General features: G+C 40.1%; 2 protein-coding genes across 4 annotated transcripts in view; one reads left to right on the forward strand and one right to left on the reverse strand.

Moving 5' to 3' along the window:
• Positions 1 to 18713, forward strand: part of STT3B (STT3B, catalytic subunit of the oligosaccharyltransferase complex) — a 50628-nt gene extending 31915 nt beyond the window's left edge. For 2 of the 3 annotated variants that reach the window (NM_001396868.1, XM_046925920.1), the window contains exons 7-16: positions 1448 to 1594; positions 4485 to 4533; positions 6308 to 6462; positions 8224 to 8435; positions 9226 to 9413; positions 9912 to 10083; positions 12426 to 12599; positions 13648 to 13761; positions 14843 to 15055; positions 17028 to 18713. In NM_001396868.1, the coding sequence (NP_001383797.1) occupies positions 1448 to 1594; positions 4485 to 4533; positions 6308 to 6462; positions 8224 to 8435; positions 9226 to 9413; positions 9912 to 10083; positions 12426 to 12599; positions 13648 to 13761; positions 14843 to 15055; positions 17028 to 17108 (1505 nt within the window). In that variant the 3' untranslated portion in view covers positions 17109 to 18713. Of the gene's footprint in view, positions 1 to 1447; positions 1595 to 4484; positions 4534 to 6307; positions 6463 to 8223; positions 8436 to 9225; positions 9414 to 9911; positions 10084 to 12425; positions 12600 to 13647; positions 13762 to 14842; positions 15507 to 17027 lie in introns of those variants that run through there. The other variant, NM_001031513.2, reaches the window with a different exon arrangement.
• A 3686-nt stretch (positions 18714 to 22399) lies between these two features.
• The window catches only part of OSBPL10 (oxysterol binding protein like 10), a 105162-nt gene continuing 102911 nt past the window's right edge, over positions 22400 to 24650 (reverse strand). Inside the window, exons 11-12 of the mRNA XM_004939425.5 lie at positions 24417 to 24570; positions 22400 to 23675 (exon numbers count right to left, since the gene is read on the reverse strand). Of these exons, the coding sequence (XP_004939482.1) occupies positions 23631 to 23675; positions 24417 to 24570 (199 nt within the window). The 3' untranslated portion in view covers positions 22400 to 23630. The remainder of the gene's footprint in view (positions 23676 to 24416; positions 24571 to 24650) is intronic.

The following is a 24650-nucleotide window of genomic DNA, read 5'->3' on the forward strand; positions in this document are numbered from 1 at the left end:
GTGTGAGCTAATGGAAGTAAAATGCCTCCATAACACTGAATCACTAATGCATTCTGACAAGCACTTATTTTACACATTGATAATCTCTGCTGTATTGCAATATAATGTTGCTTTCAAGTGTTGTATAATTGAAACATTTGTTACTGGTAAACACAGTTCTTATTGAGCCATTTGTTTTTAGATTTGATAATTTTTCAAAGCGAGTTAACTACAGATGACATATTACATATAGGAGGCTGATTTTTAAATTACTGATTTTAATCTTTTTGATTCTTTGTTTTCTTAAACTAAGCTTATTCTCAGTAGCTGTTAAGCATTCAAACATCTTGATCTCTTGACAGCAGTAACCTTTACTAAATCTGCTAGACATAGGAGCATACATATGATTTATTAGGAGCACAGACCGGTCTCGTGGTACAGCTTAATTTGTTAGATGGCTCCTTTTTTCAGTTACATATTGTCAATTAAAATGTATTTTGGACAGCAATTGGAAGTTGATTACAATTCACCAGAAAAAAAATACTTTTTAGCATATTTTTGAGATTAATTGAGATTCTTTCAACATTCTGCATAGGATGAACAGAGTAAAAGTTATCGTGCCATAGTTTGCATCAGAATAATTTCACAATTATTTAGTGAATTGAGATTTTGCTCTTTGCTGGGGTTTTGGAACTAATGAATTTCAACATCACGTATCGCAATTTCATTGATTAGAGAAACACCATATGCTTGAATTTGTGTGGGGTTTTTTTTACCAGTGATTTTAGCTTTTGAGTGGTGAAATCATTGGATTGATGTGATTATATACATTGAAAAAAATAACAACAGAAAATGGCCATGCTTAGACTTGGAACTATCTCTTTGAGGGTGCGGGGTGCTTACCCAGCACATTCGGGTGTTTCAGCATTAGCTTTGTATAATTGAGTTGTCTGTGTTACTTAGATGTTGGTTTCTTTTTTTTTCCTTCCATTAAATCCTATTGTTTTGTTCAGTAACTCGATTTCCATATATTTCTTTATTAGACTTGCTTTTTATGTTGTCTGGGGTCTTTCTCTGTAACTCATTACTCAAGATAGCCAAGAGCTGTATGTATCTTGTTTGTTCATAATGCCTAGGTTTATTAAACTGGCCTTTGTCAAAATATATGCAATCTAGTTTTCAGATGTTTCTCCCCCTTATTCCCAAGTTAATTTGGGAGTGAAAAGGCAGCTTTTAATCCATAATAAGCAAAGAATGTTTAGTGTAGAAATTACTTCATTGCAATAACTGAGGAACTATCATCTCTATTAACTACTAAAGTCAGTTTGTCAGAAGGTAATTTTTATACTGGTTTTCAGATGTAAGGGTATACATTGTGTGTATTTTTCTAACCCGAATAGAGGGTAAGTTTGCCAATTGCTTTTACAGTTGTTTTTACCATTAAACAGAAACGTTTGTCTTTCTTTAGGTGTTTTTGCATTGCTGCAGGCATATGCATTTTTGCAGTATCTGAGAGATAGGCTAACAAAGCAAGAGTTTCAGACCTTGTTCTTCTTGGGTGTCTCACTGGCTGCTGGTATTGTATTCCTGAGTGTCATCTATTTGACGTACACAGGTAAATAAACATGAAACCAGATTCTCTTTGGAGCAGGTAACTGAGGTGATCAGAACTTGGGTTAAGTCAAAAGGTCAAAAGTAGTTGTTGGTAACCCTAGAGCAAACCAACACCCTACTACTTCATATGTCTGTGTGTTGGAATTCACTCTGCATTCTGGGCTGCAGGATTCTTTCCTGAGTTGGAGGATACTGGGAATATTTAGACTTATAAATCAGCTGAAGAGATCAAACAGATCATCAGCTGAAAATCACAGAACAGTATCACATCAGAATACCAAGAGTGCATTTAGAATTAAAGAATGGGAGAAGATGAGCATTATAAAACATGTGCATGCAGGACTAATTCTTTCATTACTGAAAATAGTGTGTGCACGTAAATATATTTTGCATGCAAAACTTTGTAGCATCATTGCACTTTTTCCAAAATACATAGTATGATGCAAGAAGTCAGATTAGAATGAAGAACGTAACTATAGCAAAAGCCTATTGGGAAGATAAGAATAGTTAATCTATTGTGAATAGCATTGATAAATCAAGATAAAGTTAGCTACTTTATTAAATAATTGAACCTGATTTCTATATTACTGAAATTAATGTACGTCTGTAAGTTCCTCTTCTGTGGCTCAGCCTCCAATCTTCAAGATAGCTCTACCCAGGCTCACAAAATTAAGCTTGTCTTTGCATGGTTGAGTTCCTCAGATGCCTCACTGCCTTTGTCTGATTTCGTGACATATTTTTTGGTCATCTACCTCCACACTTTCTTCCTCCAATGAAGCAAAAGTCACCTGTTTTCCTATAGAAATGTCACCCATGCCAAAACTGAATTCTGCTTGGTATAAACTGGGTGATGTTAAAATATACCTCACATATAGTTATGTTTTTTAGAGGGGTTGGTTGGTTTAAATAAGAAACAACCACTTTCTTCAGGTTTAACTTGTTTTTATATTAATGGAGATCTTTCTTGTATTTCTTTTTAGCAATGTTTCTACTGTAGATTTTTTATGGTATCAACTGTTTTTTGGACATTTAATTGCAAGTTTTATTTTTGATAATTATGATACCATTATTCCAACAGAGTACTTAGCATCAACATTTGCCTGAAAGTCTTGTAAACCTTGATGGTTTATCATTTGCTTTCCAGTGTGAATGAGCAAATCCAACTAATATTTGTCATAAAAAGAAAAAAAAAGAAAAAAAATCAGACTGGCATATCAAGATGTTTGGCTTCTAATCTCAATCTGTAGCAAAATATGTCTTATGTTGTATTTCTTAGAAAGTGTTAACATCCGTTTCTGAAATTCCATAATAAGTGTCACTACTTTACCAAACAGAACAAATCTGGTTCCCTCAGTTTTTCCTTAAATGCTGTGTGATCCAGGCTCCTGACCATTTATCTCATGGCACTCAGCCCTCTCTGTATTTTCTTAATAATCCTCTTGCAGCAGAGTGCTGGCATCTGGACCATGCATTCCAGGTACAGCACCTGGAAGAAGGAAATTCATGTTTTGGATGGAAGTCCTGCCTGCCATAATGCTCATCAGTCACTCTTCTTAATTTAGCATTATTCACTGTTTTCAACTCTGTGATACTTTAACATTTTTCTAGTCAGCCACCAAAGGGACACCAAGCCACTGAGTACTATATAGTACTTTGAGCTTATCAGTACAGCCAGTTTTCAACACATCCAGTTATTGTTTATCCAGTCTGTTCTTCAGCTTACAAACAAGGAATGAGGAGAATGGTTTAAAGGCATTTAGTAATGTATTTCAGGATGTTCTCCATCAAGATCTTTCTAGGGACTAAGGCTACTGGCCAGTAGTTCCCCTGAATATTCCTTCTTGCCTTTCCAAGAGGTGTACCATTAGCCATTTCCCAGGCAGCAAGTACCCTCCCTTATCACCCTGATCAAGATCATGGATAATTATCACAGCTGCCAGTTATTTCAGCACCCTCAGTTGAATTCCACCTGATGCTTTGCTCTGGATACATCCAGAGAAGACCGTAGCCAAATGTTCCCTATCTGCTGACATCTCATTCTTATTTGTGCATGCAGTGGTTTGGGAGCAAGCTTTGCATTCAAAGACTGAAGGGGAAGATGTTTTGGCACAGAACATTACACATAATATTTAAATGTCTGAAGAGAATATTAAACAAAAATCCTCAGTCAAATAACACTATTTGTATTTATCAGTGGGAAGACTTACCACATCATGCAGAAAGGCTTAGCTAATAATTAAAGGGATATAAAGTTCTCATTTTGGATCCTCTTCATCTGTATGTAGAGGGAGCTCAAAGAGTTTCAAGGAAAGTATAAATAAAATTTTAAACTTTCAATTTTTGTCATCTTATAATGATGGTGTTTATAAATATGTTTATATATATAAGCTTATCAGCATATTGGATAGCAACTTTTATATTCTGTGTTGCATATAGATACATCAGTAGAGAAAAAATATGAAACGAGTGTTTTGTGTATTAATGTTTTGGCTATTGATCGTTCCTATTCTTTTGCTTAGGCAATTGAGAAGAATTAAATACTTCCTTATCAATTATGTTTTCTTTTTCTTGTGCTTCTTTACAAAACATAGGTTGCTATCAGTCATTCTTTGAGAAATGTTTTAATTATTTTGCATCACCTTGACTTCTGGAGGTGCGTATCTCTTGATACTGAACTAGCCCAGTGTGATCTCATAACTAAAACTGGGTTCATGATTGGTAGACTTCCTAAGCTACCTACTGCAGTAGGCCAAGTTCACATATTCTACGCATTTAATGAAATTTCTTTTGGTAATTAGTTTTTTGCTATCATTTAAAGGTGTAGAGAAATTTATTGCATTTAAATACATAGGCAGCAAAAGTGTTTTTTTTCCCTCTCTTCTCATTTTCAGGCTATATCGCTCCTTGGAGCGGCAGATTTTATTCACTGTGGGACACTGGGTAAGTAAAGGATAATGTCAGCTATCAATAGCATTCTACTGAAAACTGATAATCTTTTGCTCTCGTCATTCTCAAATCCATTTACTTCAGTAAATGAGAATACAGTTGATTTTGATCAGTTATCTAAAGAGAACATTGGTAGTAACTATTCCATGGTCTTTGCAACCATTTTACCTTCATCACTAATTTGTTTATTAAAGTTCTCGCTTCTTTGGAAGTCTTTGAGTATGTTAACTGTATGTTCAACTATGAAACCTCAGTGCTCCTCAGCATAAGATAACCAAAAGTGGTATCAACACTTGAGGGTACAATTCAGAATTACTAAGAAAGTTTAACTTACAGTTTTCATTGCACAGCATTGCACGAAATCACAAAGTTGTTACACAGGATCTTGCATGGTGCCTGTTTATTATGTTCATACATCTGTTCTGTGTATACAGATGTCTACTCTGAACAATTTTGGTTTATTCATGTGTGTTTTTGTAAACAAATATTTTGGTTTAGTTAACCTTGAAAAATCCAGCGTTCAGTTCTTTAGCCAGACACTTAAACAAGGGACAGTATGAATAAAACCAAAGGTATTTTGCAGATAAATGTGTTGAAGGTGGGTTTTAAGTGGTAGGTTTTTAAGATTAAAGGCAGGGGTAGGAGAACTTCAAACATTTGCAGTTCAGCTTTTTATCAGGCTTTGAAGGCCAGCTGATACCAGATTCTGTACCAACGCTGTAATAAATGTAGTAGAATAGGTATCAGTAAAGAAGCCTCAAATTTATTTGTGAAATATATTGATGCTGTGCCTTGCCTCTGAATGAAGTGGTCTGCCCACACATGTACAAAACATCAAAATTTTGAGGGCTTGTCTACATTAGAGAATCACATCGTGTTTAAAACTTGTCAATGCATTTCTAAGCGAGACCTGGATATCAGTGAAGAAAAGGACATGTTTGATACCTCACCATTTGGTCACGTAGCTTGCCAGATCAGGGCTGTACGCAGAGCTGTCTTTTAATGTGGAACCCAATTTTGTCGTTGTCCGCACTGAGCGTTTGACGCGTTGTTTAGTTAACGTGCATTTCCAAATGTAGATAAAGCCCGATTTTAAGCCGCTGAGAAAACACGGAGACATCAGTAGAATCATAGAATCATAGAATGGCCTGGGTTGAAAAGGACCACAATGATCATCGAGTTTCAGCCCCCCTGCTATGTGCAGGGTCGCCAACCACCAGACCAGGCTGCCCAGAGCCACATCCAGCCTGGCCTTGAGTGCCTTCAGGGATGGGGCATCCACAACCTCCTTGGGCTGGCCTAGTGTTTAATATTTGGCTTTGTCACTAAGCAAATGAAGATGTTTTGTTTGGAGAAAAGCTTTCAAAATACAGTACTGAAATCCCAGGAGATTTATTGTCATGGGTGATTGTCACTCTGGAATATAACGATGGCTTCCATAGCTGTATGTTGCCATTCTGGTGAATTTGGCTTCCTATTTAGCCATCATAGAACAAAGCGTATGTAATTCTCATTCTTTTAATTAGTATGGAAATGATCCTTTATACTGATGCTTGAAATAGCTCCGCACACCAAATACTTCCTAAATACAATTAGATGTGGGGACATCTTTTGGTGCCAAAGTTTCATCAGGTTTCTGCTAAATAAAGAGCTTAACATTTTAGATTGCAATGCTTCCTTTGAAATGAATTTCAGAATTCCTAATGCTTACAAGTTTTAATAATTTTCTCTCTTCAAAATAATTTGAACTGAATTTTTTTTAAAAAAGGTATGCGAAAATTCACATCCCGATCATTGCCTCTGTGTCTGAGCATCAGCCTACAACATGGGTTTCCTTCTTTTTTGATCTGCATATTCTCGTGTGTACTTTCCCAGCAGGGCTGTGGTTCTGTATCAAAAACATCAATGATGAAAGAGTCTTTGGTAAGAGAAAATGTTTTAAAATCGTTTCAAAACCTCTTGTCTTCAACTTGATTCTGTTTTGGTTTTGTTTGTTCAGAGCTGGTTTATGACATGTTTGAACCTTTTCTAGAATGTGATGTGTTTGAGGGGGAATGTTCAAAGTTGCCTGCATGCAGTAGTGTTTACAACTTACTAAGAATGCAGTTCACGTGGAGGTGGGTGGGACGGTGATGGAGTGCCTTATTGCGAGGTGGGGTCAAAGCGTTTGTGCGGTTCTGTTGTGTGGCTCTTCCATGTGTGGATTGCACACCCTTCGGGTTAGGGGTGCAGTTTCATATCCAGGTGAAGAGCTCAGAGCAGCAACCCTCCCCCACACAGGTTCAAGGCACCTGATTCTTCTGTAGGTACCTGGCAGTCTTCCTACCACAGAGGATGATGCAAAATGCCTTTTCTTAGCAGATTTTCAGCTATTTTAGTGAACTGAATCACTCGCTGTGGAGCAAGTGCTAGATAAGGTACAAGCCTAAGCAGAGGCGTGGGGTCTCCCTGTGCCAGTGACAACAAATTGTTTGTTTGTATGAAGCTTTACTTTGAGAGTAGACTGCTAAGGCTATGAATGAGGCTTCTGAAAATGTAACTTGGAGTTGTAGCCCAAAAGGTGGAGTGAAGCGCACTCACTCATTCCTTTACGGAGGCAGAAGGCTCCAGTCCAGTACAGCAGCCTATTGGAATTACCCCACGTGCAACAGGAACATTTACTGTGTTCAATCCTGTGACTTTGGAGTATTTTGTGCTCTTTGGTTTACATGAGTCCTTGCAAAAAGCAATGCTGCAAGACTCCCTTTCAGCGTGCTAGTGCTGCATCGTTTCAGTCAGCTTAAAGAGACCCACGAGTGAGAACAGAGAGCCACAGCACCGCACTATGAAGTGCAGAATGTTTATACAATGTAATTTGATCAATCAGTGCCCCTTAATGATTTCTGTGGCAAATCACAAATCTTTCACAAAAGTGTATGCTTGTATGTGTCAAGCTGTAGCAGACTGGCAACAACCACTATTACATGAACAATGGATGTTCCTAACAGTGCATGCAGGTTGTGTTCTTGTTATTTTTTCCTCCTATGAAAAGTGTTGTGAATTTTTCTACCTTGAAAATCCTGTTGGTTTTTTGGTTGTTTTGTTGCTGCTTTGTTTGGGGTTTTTGGGGAGGAAGGGTTGCGGGAAGCAAAGGAAGGGAGTGGAGATAATACTGTCCAGGAAAACCTGCTTCAGAATAGGGCTTGCAGTATCATCTTCTGTATCTGTGTTGCAATGTAGACAAGCCCCCAGTTTGTTCAGGAGTGTCTCTAATTTAGATTAAATTTTGATGTTTATATGAGACTCTAATCCTTGCTCTTTGTTTTTTCAGATTTAATAACTTGTTTGGCCTTTCTAACCAAATGAAACTACCTACTACTCCAATAGTATTTTTGGTGTGTGCTATTGAATTTCACTAATAATGGATCTTCTGACACATCATTAATGAATATGAAAATGGAGTCGTGTTATTGTGAATAGTTGTCAAGATGAGTTTCAGGCAGGACTTGAGGCTTAAAAGGGATGCGCAGTAATTAATTATCTCTGTAAATTAAAAAGCAGTACAAGATGCACGCTCCAGTCTTTAGACACACAGATACTCAGCCCGCTTCCAAAAACAGTTTTCTGGTGAGCATGTATGTGTGCAGTCACAGGGAGCGTTACTTTCTGAATGTCATCACTAGGTTTCTTTTTTTTCCTCTGCAGTTGCTCTGTATGCAATCAGTGCCGTTTACTTTGCTGGTGTGATGGTTCGTCTGATGCTCACTCTGACTCCTGTGGTCTGTATGCTGTCTGCAATTGCTTTCTCTAATGTCTTTGAGCGTTATTTGGGTGATGATATGAAGAGGGAAAATCCGCCAATAGAGGACAGCAGTGATGAGGACGACAAAAGGAACCCTGGCAACCTGTATGATAAGGTGAGGGGAGGGAGCAGAAGTTACGAGTTTAATAAAGATAAGCTTTATTTTTTTTTTTTAACTTTTCTAAAGGTCTGAAATTTAGAGTAACAAAGTGCTGTTCTCCAATAACCTGTAAGTGATGTTCTGAAAGAAAATCAGTGTCAGTATAGAAGTGGTGCCTTCTAGCTGATCAGCTGCGAGCCTTTAACCAGAGGAAGTCTGCAGTACTGACCCAGCTTTCTAGATGGGTGATGGCAGGCAGTCGCTCCCTCTCCTTTAATACAGCAGTTGTGTGTCACCCAGTGTTTAACTGCTTCCCTCTTGTATTCCCTCCTAGACAGAGTGAAATTAAAGAAAAATATATTTTGTGGGAAGGTATTTCTGTACTCTCATATTCCTGAAGAAGATGGCATTACCTACTCATGTTTGTATTTTCTAGCCTATGTTACACTAATGAGTGCATGAGGGTTTCTACCTGTTCCTCACAGTAGACTCCAGTGTCCTTCTCTCTTCTACTCTGCCTTATGAAAGGGCATCATCGTGCTAAGCTGAGCTAAGTCATGTACTTGCCCACATATAATAGATTTTCTTATTCTGAAAAGACTTTGGGGAATAATCCATTCTTTCAAATGGCTGCGTTGATAAAGCATTCTTGTGCACACCTAGTTGATTTACACTAGAACTTGGTTGATTTTTGCAGTATCCCACAGCTTTTATGGAGTGCGCATAGTGAAGGAAAAGGCATTTTGCAATTTCATTGCTATGGATGATTGAAGTTGCCATAACAGCTATGTTTGTGTTTGTTCAGGCAGGCAAAGTGAGAAAACATGTATCTGAACAGGAGAAAACAGAAGAAGGACTAGGTCCCAACATCAAAAACATTGTTACTATGCTGATGTTGATGCTGTTGATGATGTTTGCTGTCCACTGTACCTGGGTAACAAGCAATGCGTACTCCAGCCCTAGCGTTGTTCTTGCTTCTTATAACCATGATGGGTAAGTAGTGTCACAGGCTTGAAAATAATTATAGGGCAAAAGCATTTCTAGTTCCTTTGCATTTATAACTTGTTTTGCTTTTTATTATATTAAGGCAAAATTGTCACCTGAATAAAAAAGTTCTTAATATTCTGCTTTTCAAAAATACATAACATTTTAAAAAATACTTAATGTGAATACATAAAAATAATCCTATCCAAAGCCAGTGAGCATGATAGTTTAAAAAAGAAAAAAAAAAAGTATTTGGGTCATACAACTTGTTAATGAATATATATTTAACTGGAAATGCTTTTGGTCACATCTTCAAAAGCAGTTTCAGCTTCTGGCTGTTCAGCTGTCCATGAGTTTAAGCTCGTGAGTACAGGCTAGGGACTGAATGCCTCATAGGGACTGGAAAGAATAAAAAAGACTTTGTTTGTGAGCCCAGATTTATCATGATGCAGTCAATTTCTTGCCAATATTTGTACTGATGTGAATAAAATGAACTCTGTTTTCCAGCACTCGGAATATCCTGGATGACTTCAGGGAAGCCTACTACTGGCTGAGACAAAACACAGACGAGCACGCCAGAGTAATGTCGTGGTGGGACTACGGTTATCAGATCGCAGGGATGGCCAATCGGACCACGCTGGTTGACAACAACACTTGGAACAACAGCCACATAGCTCTGGTAAGCATGGCAATGTTCTGCGGAGTACCAGCACTGAAGTGTCTACTTTTGGACAGATATGAAAGTGTAGATGTTTATTGAAGGATAGTATGACACAAAGAAACAGAGGTGGAAGGAGCAGGTATGTTGGCTGTTATTTCTGCTCTGTTATAAAGGTTGGTTTGGGGCTAGATGGGATCAATTCTGCTTTTGGGTTCTCCATTTTGTTTTCTTGGAGTTTCCAGAACTTCAGCTCCACTTCAGTTTGTCATATTTTCTCTGTGGGCGGATGGACAGCATCGAGTCATGCAACCGTTCCCCTTGAGATATGCACTACAAAAATTCACCGGGTACCACTGCTCGGCCGGCACTGTCCAAACACAGATCATTTCACTTCAGCAATGTGTCTGACTGGATTTTGAGTGGTACTGTGAAAACCAACCATATGAAATGCATTGTCAGGCATCCTGGAAATCTGAGAAAGTTTATACGTAGCAATAGAAGTGTTGCAGACTTGAAGTGATTGTTTTCTCAAATCTGCAGTTTGATAAGACATCTGTACCTTTAGTTTCTTTCAGTTCTGAAGTTTAAGGGTTGTGCATGCCATCTAAGGCAGGGCGTTTGTTAGCACTGTTTGTGTCTACAGGGGCACCATCCTTTTTTCAGAAGCAAAGGAATGCTCTACATTGTGGCCTTACTAGGTGCTGTGTAGTCAGCCATCACTCAGTGCCTGCTTCTTCCCAGAAGACCTATGTTCTGCCACGTGGGCAGAATGCCAGGAAGAGCTTGAGGAAAGTGATTATTAAATAGTTTCTGTCTTCTGTCAGTACCCAGCGCAGCAGTTGGACCAGATGTGCTGGCAAGCAGCATTCAAAATGAACAAATTAATTGAGTTATGCTTCAAGCATACAAAGTACCGTAAAAATGTGTGAGGTGCTTTTGGCAGTGGCAGGGAGCTAGCATCAGCCAAAAGAAAGCTTTGGAAATGGAATCATTGGTGCTAATATTAGTCAGCAAGCTTTCCCATGTAATAAAGCTTTTCTCTTTTTTTTCTTGTTGACCTGCCAGTGTGTTACAGAGCTTTCTAAACTGAATGTCTATCTGTCTGTGTTCATCTGCTCTCTACATAGCTCTGTTTTGCTGTTGCCAGTATCTATAGTACAGATGCTATGTCCAAACCTGCAGATTCCTTCAGGACAAGATGTATAAGGTGAATAGACGGACTATAAAACAATCACCTGTATTTTGTACACACAGTAACCGTGCACATTACAGCACTTACTATTAATGGTTTTTAATAAAGAATTCTCCCCAGTCTGACTGGAGAGTTGGTACTGTTAGCTTCCATTTGCAAACAAAGGGGGAAGTAAGCACTGAGTGTGTTTTGCAGCAGATCTCTGAACTTGTGTTCTGAATGAGGCATTGCCCTGAAATATTTGCCAGATGACTTTTTCCTGCACAGAAATGGAAATCTGCCAAATAATTTCACACAGACCAGGGTAACAGCCAAGAAACTGGTCTTTTTGACAGATTGCAGCCTAAGCTTAGTACTTTCTAATTAAGTTCTTGACTTAACTGAATTTTACCAATTTGGATGCAATATTATTTATATTGTAGTTGTGCCCTTCTGCTACAGTGAGACATTATTATACTTTTAAGTACAAGAGATTCTATGGCAAACAGGACTACTGAACTGACGCCAGTTACTGACCTAAGTGGATTTTGTAAGTGTGAAAAATGAACATTCCGGAAGAATTTTTAGATACAGCTTTAAAAAGATTTTCAGGGCCAAAACATTGGCTTTGCCAGTGCTACACTTTTAACTCAAAGATAGCTCTGCTCTGGTATTTTCTCTCCATAAACTTTCCCTGTATTCAACACCAAGGCTGCCCATTTGCTACTGAGCGCAGTGCAACATGGCTGCTTCAATAGTAAGGGACAGAAGGAAGGAAAGGAAAAAAGGGGGGGGACAGCAAAAGAAGAGCACTCACATCTCAAAAAATGTATCCATGTCGGGTTGTCTGTTTTGAAAATAATTTGCAATTAGGCATTTTCTGCCACACTAACTTTTTGGCAATGCAGCTGTCACTGGAGAAATCTGTAGCTGCCACAAGAGGAAGGCAGTTGTTACCACGCTTTTTACAGCTCATTTCAGTAGGCAGCTCTCCTCCTGCAGAGCAGAAGATGTTTCCATTTAGGTTGAGCTTTTGGCCTTCTAAATAAAGACAGTCTGTTTTATTTACCTAGAAGGAGACTGTGGGGTCTGGTGGGTAACTGTATTCTTGGTCTTGCAGGTGCTTGATCTGAGAATGTGATCAGTAGGCAGCTGTACAGATACTGAGGGTTTTTTTGCTATGATGCAGGTGGGCAAGGCCATGTCCTCCAATGAGTCGGCAGCATATGAGATCATGCGAAGTCTGGATGTGGATTATGTTTTGATTATCTTTGGTGGTGTGATAGGCTATTCCGGTGATGATATCAATAAGTTCTTGTGGATGGTGAGAATAGCAGAGGGAGAACATCCCAAAGATATTCGGGTAAGTGAAAATGCATGCAGGGAAACTGAAGGGTTCTTGACCGAACGTGTTCTGTATTTTCACCTCCACTATTTTGGTTTTTTTTCACCTTTATTCACTTGGTCATTTTTCTGGTGTTCATCCCAGTAGAGGGAAATCTCTATTTACTGCAATTATTTGAAAAATATGTTAGGGGTTGTTTTTCTAGAAGAGTAGCAGAGCACAGGCCTGCTGTCTGTAGGACGGGTTCTTTCAGTATTCAGTTATGAAAGGTCAGTAGCCTCAAAAGCTTTTCAATTTCTTTTTTGCATTGTAGTAAAAGAAAACGAAGTCTCTTTTATCATTCCTGTCTGTGTCTCATTGCGCACCACTGAATTACTAAAAAAAAAACCAGAGCATTCAGGATGTTTAAATAGTTGGTGTTACCGATTCCTTCAAACTCTGTAGTAGCAGGAGACAAGTTAGCGTTAATGTTTATGTACAGTTGAATGTCTCCAATTGCAGAAGTCTGAAGTAATATTTGCTTAAGCCGAACAAAACTTTCAGACAGCGCAGGTGTAAGGGAGAAGCTGCATGAATAGTTTCGTCTTGCACTCGAGGTAAAAACAGCAAAAAAAATTGCGTGTACAAACTGTGCATGTAGGAAATTGACGGTAATACCGCAGGTCTTGTATACTAACAGTACGGTGCTTTTCACATGTTAAGAGGAATTCTGGTAGACGTCCTCCAACTAGTTTGTATGTTTTCAAGTCAGTTTTCCAGTGACTGCTTGCAATAAAGTGACAAAATTTGTAGTGAGACAAGAATAGGGATGTAGGAAGATTGTTCTGTAGCATTTTAGGTTACAGTGAGGTACTTGGTAACTGATTCTACCTTCAGTGAGCGTCGTCATGACTGACTTGACTTGAATCAGCTTTTAAACTGCAGAAGTCAATTTAGATTCTTTATGAAGGTTTTGTTGGTGTGGTGGTGGTGGTTTGCTTTGTTGTTTTTTGTGGAGAAAGGAATGAGAAATTACCTTACATAGAGGTTTAGTTTATATTGACTCTATCTTCTTTTGCTTTTAAAGGAAAGCGATTACTTCACTCCTCAGGGAGAATTCCGGGTAGACAAGGCAGGTTCTCCAACGCTGCTGAACTGCCTCATGTATAAGATGTCCTATTACAGATTTGGAGAGATGCAGGTTAGTGCTAACTCTTCTACTAAATCGTAATTAAAATGTGAGAATAGAAATGTTACTTTGATGCATTTCTCACTGCGTAGATTGAGTACTGCTGAGTACTGCTCCTAGTAGTACTCATAAGAAAGTGATCTTTACCAATTAATTATAACTCCTCCACTCTACTTTGCTGCACAGAGCCTTTAGGCAGAAGCAGTTGTACTGCTAGCCTAGACTGGCACTTAGCTTTGTGCTGTCCTTCACTTTGGCTCAGATGAGTGTCCTAATTCCATTATGCAGAGCACTCGATAAGCTTTAATTCTTATCTGGTGGGGAGCATTTGTTGTTTATAACAGCAAAACAGAGCTATTAATAATTGTCTTTATTTAGTATCTGTCAGAAACCACCCAATTTCTATCCAAGTCACACCGGTATATTAAGCAACACCATGCTATATAACAGGGGGAGGACATAATTCTCAGAGAGAGCTGCCAATCCCCTTTGGGATCATCAAACACGTATGTAGCTAAATCAGCCTGCTTTGCTTTTTTCTCCTGCTCTCACCACCAGCCCTTGCCCCAGTCGCTCCTCATTCTGATCTCTTTGCACAAGAGCCCTTTATTCAGCTATAACTTTGAGGCCAAGGGATCGTATTCTTAACACAGGGTCAAATTTAACTGATAACCCTAATAAGGAACTATTTCAGACTTGTACAGAAGAAACATGAAAGTGCAAACTGTTTCAATATGAGAGTAGAAAAGTACGCATTAACAGCTGTGCCCCCAAAAAACCAACCTACTATGAGCTGCTGTACCTTAGTCTTTCACTGGAATAGCTTAATCTCTGAATAGAGAAGTGGTGTTTCCATTGAAGATACAAAGTGCTGTTTCCTGCATCAACTGTAGGAATGAGTGAGACTTCTCAATTTTGACAGTTGAGAATAAGAGAGTATTTTTCCGTGTAGCAATAACCAATGTAATAAAGGAAGTAGCATCCTTTGAACAGACCAGTGGAAATTGTTGCCATGCGGTACGAAGCACCACGGTTTGTGGTGATGTGCTTTTGGGTTTTGTCTTGAACTAATACACAACTCTGATCTTTGTAGCTGGATTTTCGGACACCCCCAGGATTTGATCGTACGCGAAACGCTGAGATTGGAAACAAAGACATTAAATTTAAACATCTGGAGGAAGCCTTTACCTCAGAGCACTGGCTGGTTAGAATATACAAGGTGAAACAACTAGACAACAGGGAGACGTTGGATCATAAACTTAGAGTAACCAACATTGTACCGAAACAGAAGTATTTGTCAAAGAAGGTGGGTTCCCAGTGAAGTAACTCAGAAGGTCAGGAGAGGGCAATTTATTTTTCAGTCAATCACATAGCGGGTGAATTATGTATTTCCACTAGCCAGAATGTTACGGATACTGTTCATGTTAGTGTCCAATATCAGACCTGCCTGCTGGTAATAATTGTTAATTTACTGTCTGCTTAACTTACAAGCATGTGAAGACACAAGGCTAGATTTTTTTTAGGCAGAACGCTAACTGGAAATAGAGCGTGTCACTGGCTGTTACAACTCCTAAGTCTTCATGTAACTGGAAGTATAATCTCTAAAGTAAATCAATTCATGTTTCAGTAACTATGGCTCACTAAGTAAATTCTGTGGAAGTTGCTTTCTGACTTTGTTTGAAAGTAGTGATGCCTAGAAGTTTAAAAATGGCACTTTTGTATGAAATAAATTAAATATGAAACTTTTGTTGATGGAACTTAAGTGTCTGGCTGCTTACTGTTTGAAGTCATCGTAGCGTTAGTTTGGCGTGCTACTTCAGCCTGCTAAGAAGGATTTGTTATCAGGGAGCTCGGGAGAATCGCAGCAGCAGCCCTGTCCTTCACGGCTTCTGACCCCTGTATATACTAACATACCTTGCAAAAGGAATCCCAGAATCCTGTCAGAAAGAAACGTGTGTGAATTAGTGAAGGCAGTAAACATACGCTTTGTCATAAGAGTACAAATAAGGGATGCGAGAGGGGACTGGTAAAAATGGTAAAAGTTGCATATTTTAAGTGAAATAAGGCATTTGAGAGTTGCCAAGGAAGCTAGTCTTACTTTTTAAAAAGACAACAGAAGTTTTTCTGTGCCTGACAGTGTAACTTTTGCTTGTAAGTGATAAAGCAAGGCTGTGTGTAGTAACTTTAGATGCACTGACCTCACTAGAGCTGTGGATGTGCCAGTTCTGTCTAAAGGCAGTTTTGATCCAGCACCAGCTGTTGTAGCACCAACTACTAAAGGATTTCCCACTAAGGAATCAGTGAACCAGGAAAGAGCTCGGGGCCAGTGTCTAAACTCAGATTGCTTAAGCACATGCTGAGGGCTCTGTAGTAGCTGAGGGTTTCAAATGGTTGCTTCCTTACTGGAAGTCCAGTCCTTCTCCTGTCACTCTTCCACCATAAGGGTGACATTGCTCAAACTCACCAAAGTAGCAAGTGTGAGTACTATGTTCATATCTCCCTTTAAAACTCTGTCATTTTTAGCAAAAAGTTAAAAAGTCATATTGAATGGACATAATGGAGCCTGCTGCTCTGCATAGCACATTGTAGCAAGTGTGGGAGCTGCTCACTGTGCAGCTCTGCTCACTATTTATTTGTGCAATGTTGAATTTAATATGAGCCAAGACTAACACTAATACTTCTCCCCATCACCACCTTCATTAAACAAAAAGAAGAAAGAGGAACCTAAAACCCACTGAAACCCTAAAGAGGAACCTAAAACCCTCTGAGCCAGGAGCAGAAAGCACTAACAAGCCTGCAGGCAGCACAGGACTAAAGACTAAAATATGATTGTGCAGTTTCTCTTATTTCTGAAAAACATTTTTTGTGCCAATAGTGCTGTCTTCCTTGCTCACCTCAAAGAGAACCAAATAGGGCAAAAAACGTAAGGTGGTATTTCCAAACAGCCAATGCTCTCTGTCGCTTCTGCTCTTTGGCCTATTTAGTAGAGCGTTATCACCTTGGTTAATTATTAATTCTGCCTCAGCACAAGCTTTGAAAATAACTCTACAGATTGTGCATATGCAGCTTGGAAATGTACAGCACGTGCAAAAGCGAATGCTGGGCATGAATTAACAATCCCAGTTTTAAAAGTAATAAACAGATAATACTTAGTTTGAGGATTTACCCATTAAGCTCTTCAAAAATAAATCTAATGCTCAGATTGAAATGCACAGCATTAAAATCGCGGTCAAGATTAAATCATTAACTAATACGTTGTGTTCTGTTTTTCTTTTTAGACCTCCAAAAGGAAGCGTGGCTACATTAAGAATAAACTAATTTTAAAGAAAGGCAAGAGACCCAACAGGAAGACAGTTTAAATACACTGTTCCGAATGCTAATACGAAGCAGTTGTCCTTGAGATAACCGGTCTTTGCCTTTAGCTCAAGTCATGTTTCACAGCAACATGAGGGTACAGAACCATCATTGGTCCAGATTATTGTACAAAATTTTCAGGCAATGTCTGATTAAAAATATTGGCTTATTGAGAACAGCTGTTTTAGATTTGTAATGTGAAGCAAGACAGAGCTGCTAGCCAAGTCTAGCAGTGTTTTTTTTATTGGTACATATTATCCTTCAAATCGGTTGAGAATTTGGACTGACTGCACCAAAGAACCCTGTAATTTGGTCCTTGGCACATGCACACTTGTCAATCTTTTTTGGAAAACGTTCAGCTGAAGAGCAGCAGCATGTAAACTGGAATGGTTAAATCTAAAATGACTTGTTTTCGACAATTACGAGGAAATAAAGCTGTCTTTGAAATTAAACTTTCAAAATAAGTTCCTCCCATAATTACTGCTCCATGGTTTCTTCAACCGTCCTTCCCTCTCGCTGCAGGCTGGTTTTGATCTGGGGTGTAAGAAGCGAAGCTGCAGTTCCCAGCAGAGCTGACAGGACAGATAACCGGGGGACGGCTCCGACCGGATGAGCTGCTTTTGGTTAACAGCGATTGCAGTATTGCTGCCTTACGCTATCGTTTCATCAGGTAGACGAGGCAAACCTTGCACATTACAGATACAAGGGCTACATTTGCATCCTCCGGAAAAATCTGAATCGACAGTAATGAATGCTATAGAAACGTACAGCTGAGCACCGTACGGCAGTTGGTGCTTCAGAACTGAAACTAAACTACTTTAGGTAAATGTTTACATTAGTAAAACAAGCCGAGCCTGGTGTAGGAAAGAAAAAGGTTGACAGGTATACGACCCCTTTTCTGTGGCTGGCAGCGGTAGAGGGTTTGCAAACCTCTTCCCCCTCACCGCCTTCACCCGCAAGGGCAGACGTTCTTCTGGAAATCTGTTTCTCTGCCTCTTTATTTAGTGCTCACATCACCTGAAGGAATCCCCGCTCTGGCGCTATTGGCTTCGTCTGTCTTTTATACTGATTTCCTGTTTGTTTTTTGTTGTTTCTCTTTTCGAAGCAAAAGGTGGTGAAAACTGTCACATTAAATGCACTAAAGTAATAGAAACGGAGATTGAACGCGTTCACTTTCCAGCTATAGGGAAACTTTATACAGACTTGAACATTTTCTTTTGATAAAATGGAAGAAAGGGTTTTGCAGTTTGTTTTCCTGCCACAGGTTGTTACTTTTTACAGAAACACCACTTGCATCAATAACTCGCTGTGCAGTGCAGACCAGTATGTACCTTTCATGAAGAAAATGTAAATTTACAGTGTTCTTATGCGAATGTTACTGCTGACTTCTTTCCCGAGGTGTAGAATATTTTTGATTTATGAACTCATTTCCAACTCCAGTGGTTTTTACAGACCAATACTACAGCTGCAGCGTTTTCACAGAGGTAATTAAATCTGGATTTCTGGCCCTGTCATTTGGAGATTTCATTTTTATTTCGTTGCTTTCAAGCTCAATGCAGACCAGTTGTTGACTGTAGGGGAAAATAAAGTTAATTCAAGTTTTGTGTTAATGAGGGTGTTGTGTCGGTTTTGTTGTGGTTACTCAATAATGTGGCGCTTACAGTCCTAGCAATAATTCATGCACTCAGACTGGGTAATGCAAAGTTACTGACCTCAGGAAGTCGCTGCAGTGAATCCACAGCAGCTACTTATTAAAGCTGGAAGGATGTTAGGTTAAAGACGGGACCTCCGCTGTGAGGAAATCCAAAGCAGCTGTGATAGTTACAGGGAACACACCCTGCAGTGCACAGTGGCTGCAGCTGGAGAAGCCAGAGAGGTTGCCATCGCTTACATACAAGCAGAGGGGAGATGCATAATTTGTCATATTCCAAGCAAACCTACACCCTGACTGCTCAGCAGTGGTAAGAAATAAGCAGTCAGGCATTTGAAAGAACATGCAAAAGTCAGCTGAACAGGTGCTGCTGGTCAGTCTCCTGTTCAGCTGTAACGCGCCCTTGCTTAAGAGGTGACCCTCCCACCTCCAAGTGTCTTTACAATTCTGTGAAAAAATGTTTTCTATTTTAGCTGTCAGCGTTTTCCTTCAGTAGAGCAGAAATAATTACTAATTTTATAGTATTTTTTAAAGCAACACAAAAGTATAAGCAGGTAACTCCAGGAATCTCAAGCAGCCTTGGCCCAAGTTTACCTACTACTTACCTGAGCATTCTTAAATCTAATTTGACTTCAAGGCTTGTACTACTAGTCTGCATTACAATGAAAACTTGCTTTGACATCATTAGGAAAAAAAAGAATTTCCAACATACCAGCAGGCACTGTGTGACCTTCCTTGGTCCCTCAGGAACCAGCACATTGCAGGTGCCCACTTCTCCCGTCCTCGGTGCTCTTACAAGAGCTGAACCCCCCCCCCCTGTGCCAGCAAAGGGCTGCACGCTCAGTTCACATCATTCTCAAACCTACCTTCCGTCCCAGGGTGCTTCCTTACGTACAGCCATCCTCTTGTTGCTCTACTGAGTCAAGGGCGGTAGAGTTTGAAGCACAGTTGCTACAAAGGAGTAAAAATGTAAAGGGAAAAATACATTTGAGCCAGGCTCAGCCCTTCAGTTGCTGAAGAACTACACCTGTGGACTCATAGCTGGTGCTGCTCAAGTTCAGCATCAATTGGGCACTGCTGTGAAAAGCAATGAGGGCACTACCACTGTTGTTTATCCCAGCAGAAACATTCTGACTTGTGGAAGCAATTCCAAAAGAGGGGAAAGCTGTTTGTTAGTTAAGTACCTATCTTGATAGATTTACACTTGAAAGCAGCAGTTAAATGCTTTGACTCAGCCCTCTGTACATATCAATGCCACTGAGTGAAAACTGAAATGAAATCCCATTTGGCTGTGACTAAAGCTGTCAGTAACAACGCTTACAACATGCCATGGCCCTGAAGCAATGCAACGAGAGGTGAGGAACGGTATTTCCTGTCTCATTTACAGCCAGGGTTGGTCTCTGTTTTGCATTAAAACAAAGTCCTCTGGCATGGTGTTTCCCAACAATGCGGATGAATGTTTAAAACAAACCAGACTCACATTATCCGACATGTGAGAAATGCAGACCACGCCAGTGCGCAGTGCTGCAGTAATCCACAGTTGCATTTTAAGATAATCTCTGTTAATGATGAAATATAAATGAAATGATTTTCTGAACTGAGGGAACATCTTAACCTTTTTCCTTTCTCTTTGCCAAAACACAGCCTGTGCTTCCCAGCCTTTCCAAAACCAACGCTACCCAGCCCTGTGCTCTCCGTGTGGTGCTGCCCAAGTTAAACAACATCAGCTGTGCGGTGTCTGGCAGTAGTAACAGGGAGGGAACACTTAAGTACATAAACAAAAGGCAGAACTCCACTGACAAATGACTCCTATCAGAACCATGAAAACGGATCACGGTGCCCTCAGCACTGCGGCAGACCTGGACCCGGGAATAAATGCTCCTCGTTAACTAATTCTCCAATGGAAAGAGAGGGCGTCCCACTACTAAATGAAACATCTTTTATTCAGGAGCATCATAATTTTAACTTCACAAATCATGACAGGAAAGCAAATAAGAAGAGACTGCCAGAGCATCTTTTAAAATGGTGAAGGTAAACATTTTCTTTCTGAACGCTTCTAATTCGAGAAAGAAGTTGCGTAGGCCTTCCACAGGTGTGCACTACAGAAATCTGAAGTACATGCACTACATTACAATGCCGAGTGTATACGTTGGCTACTTCAGAAGGAAAATAATCACTTGCAAGTCCAGGACGGCTACCGGAACACCCTACAAAATAAGGCTTAGGAGTACTTAGTTTTCAGTCCTGTGAAATGTAACTATAACTAAATATAACTAAAATGTAAATACATAACTATCAGAAAAATAAAATGACACCTCTGAATGTCGTTCTGAAATCTCTTGCTGATGGGATCTTAAATAAGAGACTGTTTAATGTTTGTCTCTCCCAAGTTACTTTGGAAAAGAAGCAGTGGTGATGGTATCTGGGGACTCAGCATCAGCACAGATATTTATCAGAGCACAAGTGGAATGGTCTCAGTATGCACAACCAACCAACCAACCAACCATGCAGACAGAAAAAACCTTCAATGAGTTACAAGCACGAAGTTACTCAGATGTCCTAAGAGAATGACTACAGCATCTCTGCAGCTGCGACAGTGGTGCCATCAAACCCATGAGAGCTCTGCTCTTCTAGCAGGGGCGGCACCTCACAAAGAAGTTTCCCGTGGCTGTTTTCAGTGAGCGTGTGCCTTCTTCTTTGGTGCATCGCAGTCAAAGGTTCTGGGAAAAAATGTTCCATGTGTTTAATTCTGCACTTAGAGTGGTCTTTGTGATGATGCTACAGGCTGCACCGATAGCTCTCGTTACCTATCAGACTAACCTAAAACAAGAGCAGAACCATGATGGGCATACTGCCGGCAGGTGACCATACCTGGTGGTGGTATTCAGTGCTTACCACAACTGCATCACTGTGGTGTTATTACAGAGAAACGCTGACTATAGCTGAAAATAAGATGTTTCTTTAAAAAAAAAAACTGTCAGTTACGAAACTGAGCTCATTCAGTCCACATTTTTCTTAAAAAATGGTATTTAAATCACTCATGACATGAACCTTTCTGAATCTTTCTAACGTGCAAAAAAAGAAAAGGTACATTCAAGCAGACAAATAACATTCATGAGGAAAAGAAGGCTGCACGTCACTACACAGGGTTCTGAAGTTCAGCATGGAAAGATCTACCAAGTGTTACATCCAGTGAGCCACGTCTCCGTGCGCACACACCTCTGTATGGCCTTGAGTTACTCAAGAGCTTTTAATATCTAGCAAAAAATAAAGCATTATAAAATGCACGACACTCAACAACAGATATAAGCGACACCTACATCTTTCACCTAAGATGTATCAGTGTAATAGGTGTAAAGCAACAGTCGTCCTATCAAGAAAGCAGATAAAAGAAACAACCATAATCAGCACTATATCGAGGCAGGGCCCCATGCCAGGGGGTGAGAAACAGAGAGGTTTCTTTGCAGAGTGCTGTTAGAGCAGCACTGAGCAGATCTCAGCACATCTTACATCTGTTTGCTGTCACTCCTCTCGAAAACACCTTCACTTGTAACAAAGGCAAACTAAAAAGCAATGAAGGTTTAAGAAATTTAAGAATTCACATTCTTTGTGTCACAGTGGTTATCTTACAAAGCAAGATCAAGCTGCAGGATTGTTTACTCCTTTATTTTACAAAACAAGTTACATCCCATTTCATTCATTTCATTAATAAAGTTCTTGTTTCAGTGTAGTAATTTACTAAATCGTTACTTGAACATCAGAAAATCATCATTCATCTGAAAAGGCTTCTCATCTCCTCCCACGAGGAACCATTCAAAGCGATCACCTGTGCCACAAGCGAAAGAAATGAAGGTACAGCTCTGCCTGACCAAGGACTGAGGGGCTCTGACACCACAGCAGCAGCAGGCAGGGGCAGCTCGGGAGGCTCAGACCCACTGCAGCAGCCGCACCCGACTCACAGCCTGGCATTTCTGCACATCAGTGCATCAGCAGCAGTTTGATTTTGAAGGTGGGGCTGTGAACTGGGGCTCCTCAGACACAGACCGGGGGGTGGGGGGATTTAGCAAAACATGTAACCAAACGCATCGGCATGACAACAGCCAAAGAACATCACACAGCAAGACCAAAAGCACCTGGCTGGGAGCGACCGGAGACCTGTGAAACTTCTGAAGTAGGAACAAACAGAACAGTGAGGACACGCCGGGTTAGTGCCAACAACGTCCTTGAGAAGGTATTGCTACTTCTTGTAAGAGCAGGAAATTCACACCACAAGTGCCAGAAACATGCTCTTAAATCAGCATCCCAAAGAGCGCTGTCAATGCGTCATTCATACGTCAAAGTGAGTTACCCCGTGACTGTTGGAACGGAACGACTGCCATTAAGTGACGTCACATTTCAAGTGCAAAACATTTTTGGCAAAAGTGAAAAATAGAAAACCTTAACCAGTACTAATAAAAAAGTGGTTTTTAAATACTAGCACAGGGCCTGATCCTGCAAGCACACAACTCGGGAACCCCAGCTGATGGCAGCCAGAGTTCTGTGCCCTAATGTTTAAAGGATAAGGTCTTTAAATCACCATTAGTGTTTATACTTTGTTTATGTGTAGTGTAAGTAACACCCACACACAAACACACATGCATACTGTGTGTTTATATGTGCGTATATCGTACACGTGAGTGTGTCTGTGTATCCATACACACCAAATGGCTCCTGAATCACCTTGAGCTTGTGGTTATTTGAGATGCACTGTTCACAGTATATAGCTTCTCATTCGTATCTTCTGATAACGAGACCTACTCAGAGACATTTTACAAGTTATATACTGTATCTTTATAATGCCTTTAAGGTAAAGTTATAAGACAACTGCTGTATCTTGTCAAAGGCTCTTCCAGAGAGGATTCAAGTATTGCCAACCATCTCCCTGTAAGAAAATTAGAGACAGGTTACAAACAAGATTTATATATAATGCATCTGCATACATCCACATAAAAGCTAGAACGCCACCAATCGACACTAGAAACCATCCCTGTCGTCTGCAAACTCTGTGCTTAATGAACTTACAGGTAATTTTTGCAGAAGGGAAGGAAATTCCCAAGGGGAAAAGAAGCAATGGGAAGATTCAGCAGATGAACTACTGGTTTGAATAGCTGCACACACTGCTTAACGTAAACACAGTTGTGTAATGATTCTCTCAGTACATCTTATTTCCCCTTCCCCTCTTCTCTAAGGAAGAACAAAGATGAACTTTGTGAAATCTATCACATTTCAAGCAGATGAATCCCAAGACTGCTTACTTACATTGGGCAAATGTCCCTAAGAGCATGTTCACTTGGCCATGCTAAGAACAAGATTATCAGGAGAGGTGAGCGCAGAGCATTTGCAAATCTAGCTGTGGATCTCAAGGTAAAAAGCAAAGCTTTAGGTGCCTGACACGAGGCACCACAAATTCAGTGTTACATTCAAGTCTAATTGAACAGAAGTGAACAAATGTACAAAATAAACAAGGAACAGTCTACTGCTTCTCTCTAAAAGCCAAATTCTACTACGAATAAAATAATCAGCGATACATAAGAACACTAGCTCATGGTAAAACCACAAAGGTCCATCTGTACAAGCACTCGTCTGCACAGAGATGCTACAGGTCTTAAGAAAGAAAACATACCTCTTTGGCAAAATATTTTGGCTTCCATGGGGTTGTAAGAGCCGCACGCTGCCTCTCCTCTGCTCGCTGTCTCTCTTCAAGGTGGTGTTTGTGTTCCGTTGCTGCATCGATGTTGCCTTCCTTCAGAGAATTGGTGACGTGCTGCCAGAGGTGCCTGTGATGGGAAGGAGCACACATGACAGTCAGAGCCGTGCCCCAGGCGGGCACATGGCTACAGCAACAATGCAGCCAGCA

This window comes from Gallus gallus, chromosome 2 (genome assembly GCF_016699485.2).
Source record: "Gallus gallus isolate bGalGal1 chromosome 2, bGalGal1.mat.broiler.GRCg7b, whole genome shotgun sequence".
Classification (NCBI taxonomy): Eukaryota; Metazoa; Chordata; class Aves; order Galliformes; family Phasianidae; genus Gallus; species Gallus gallus.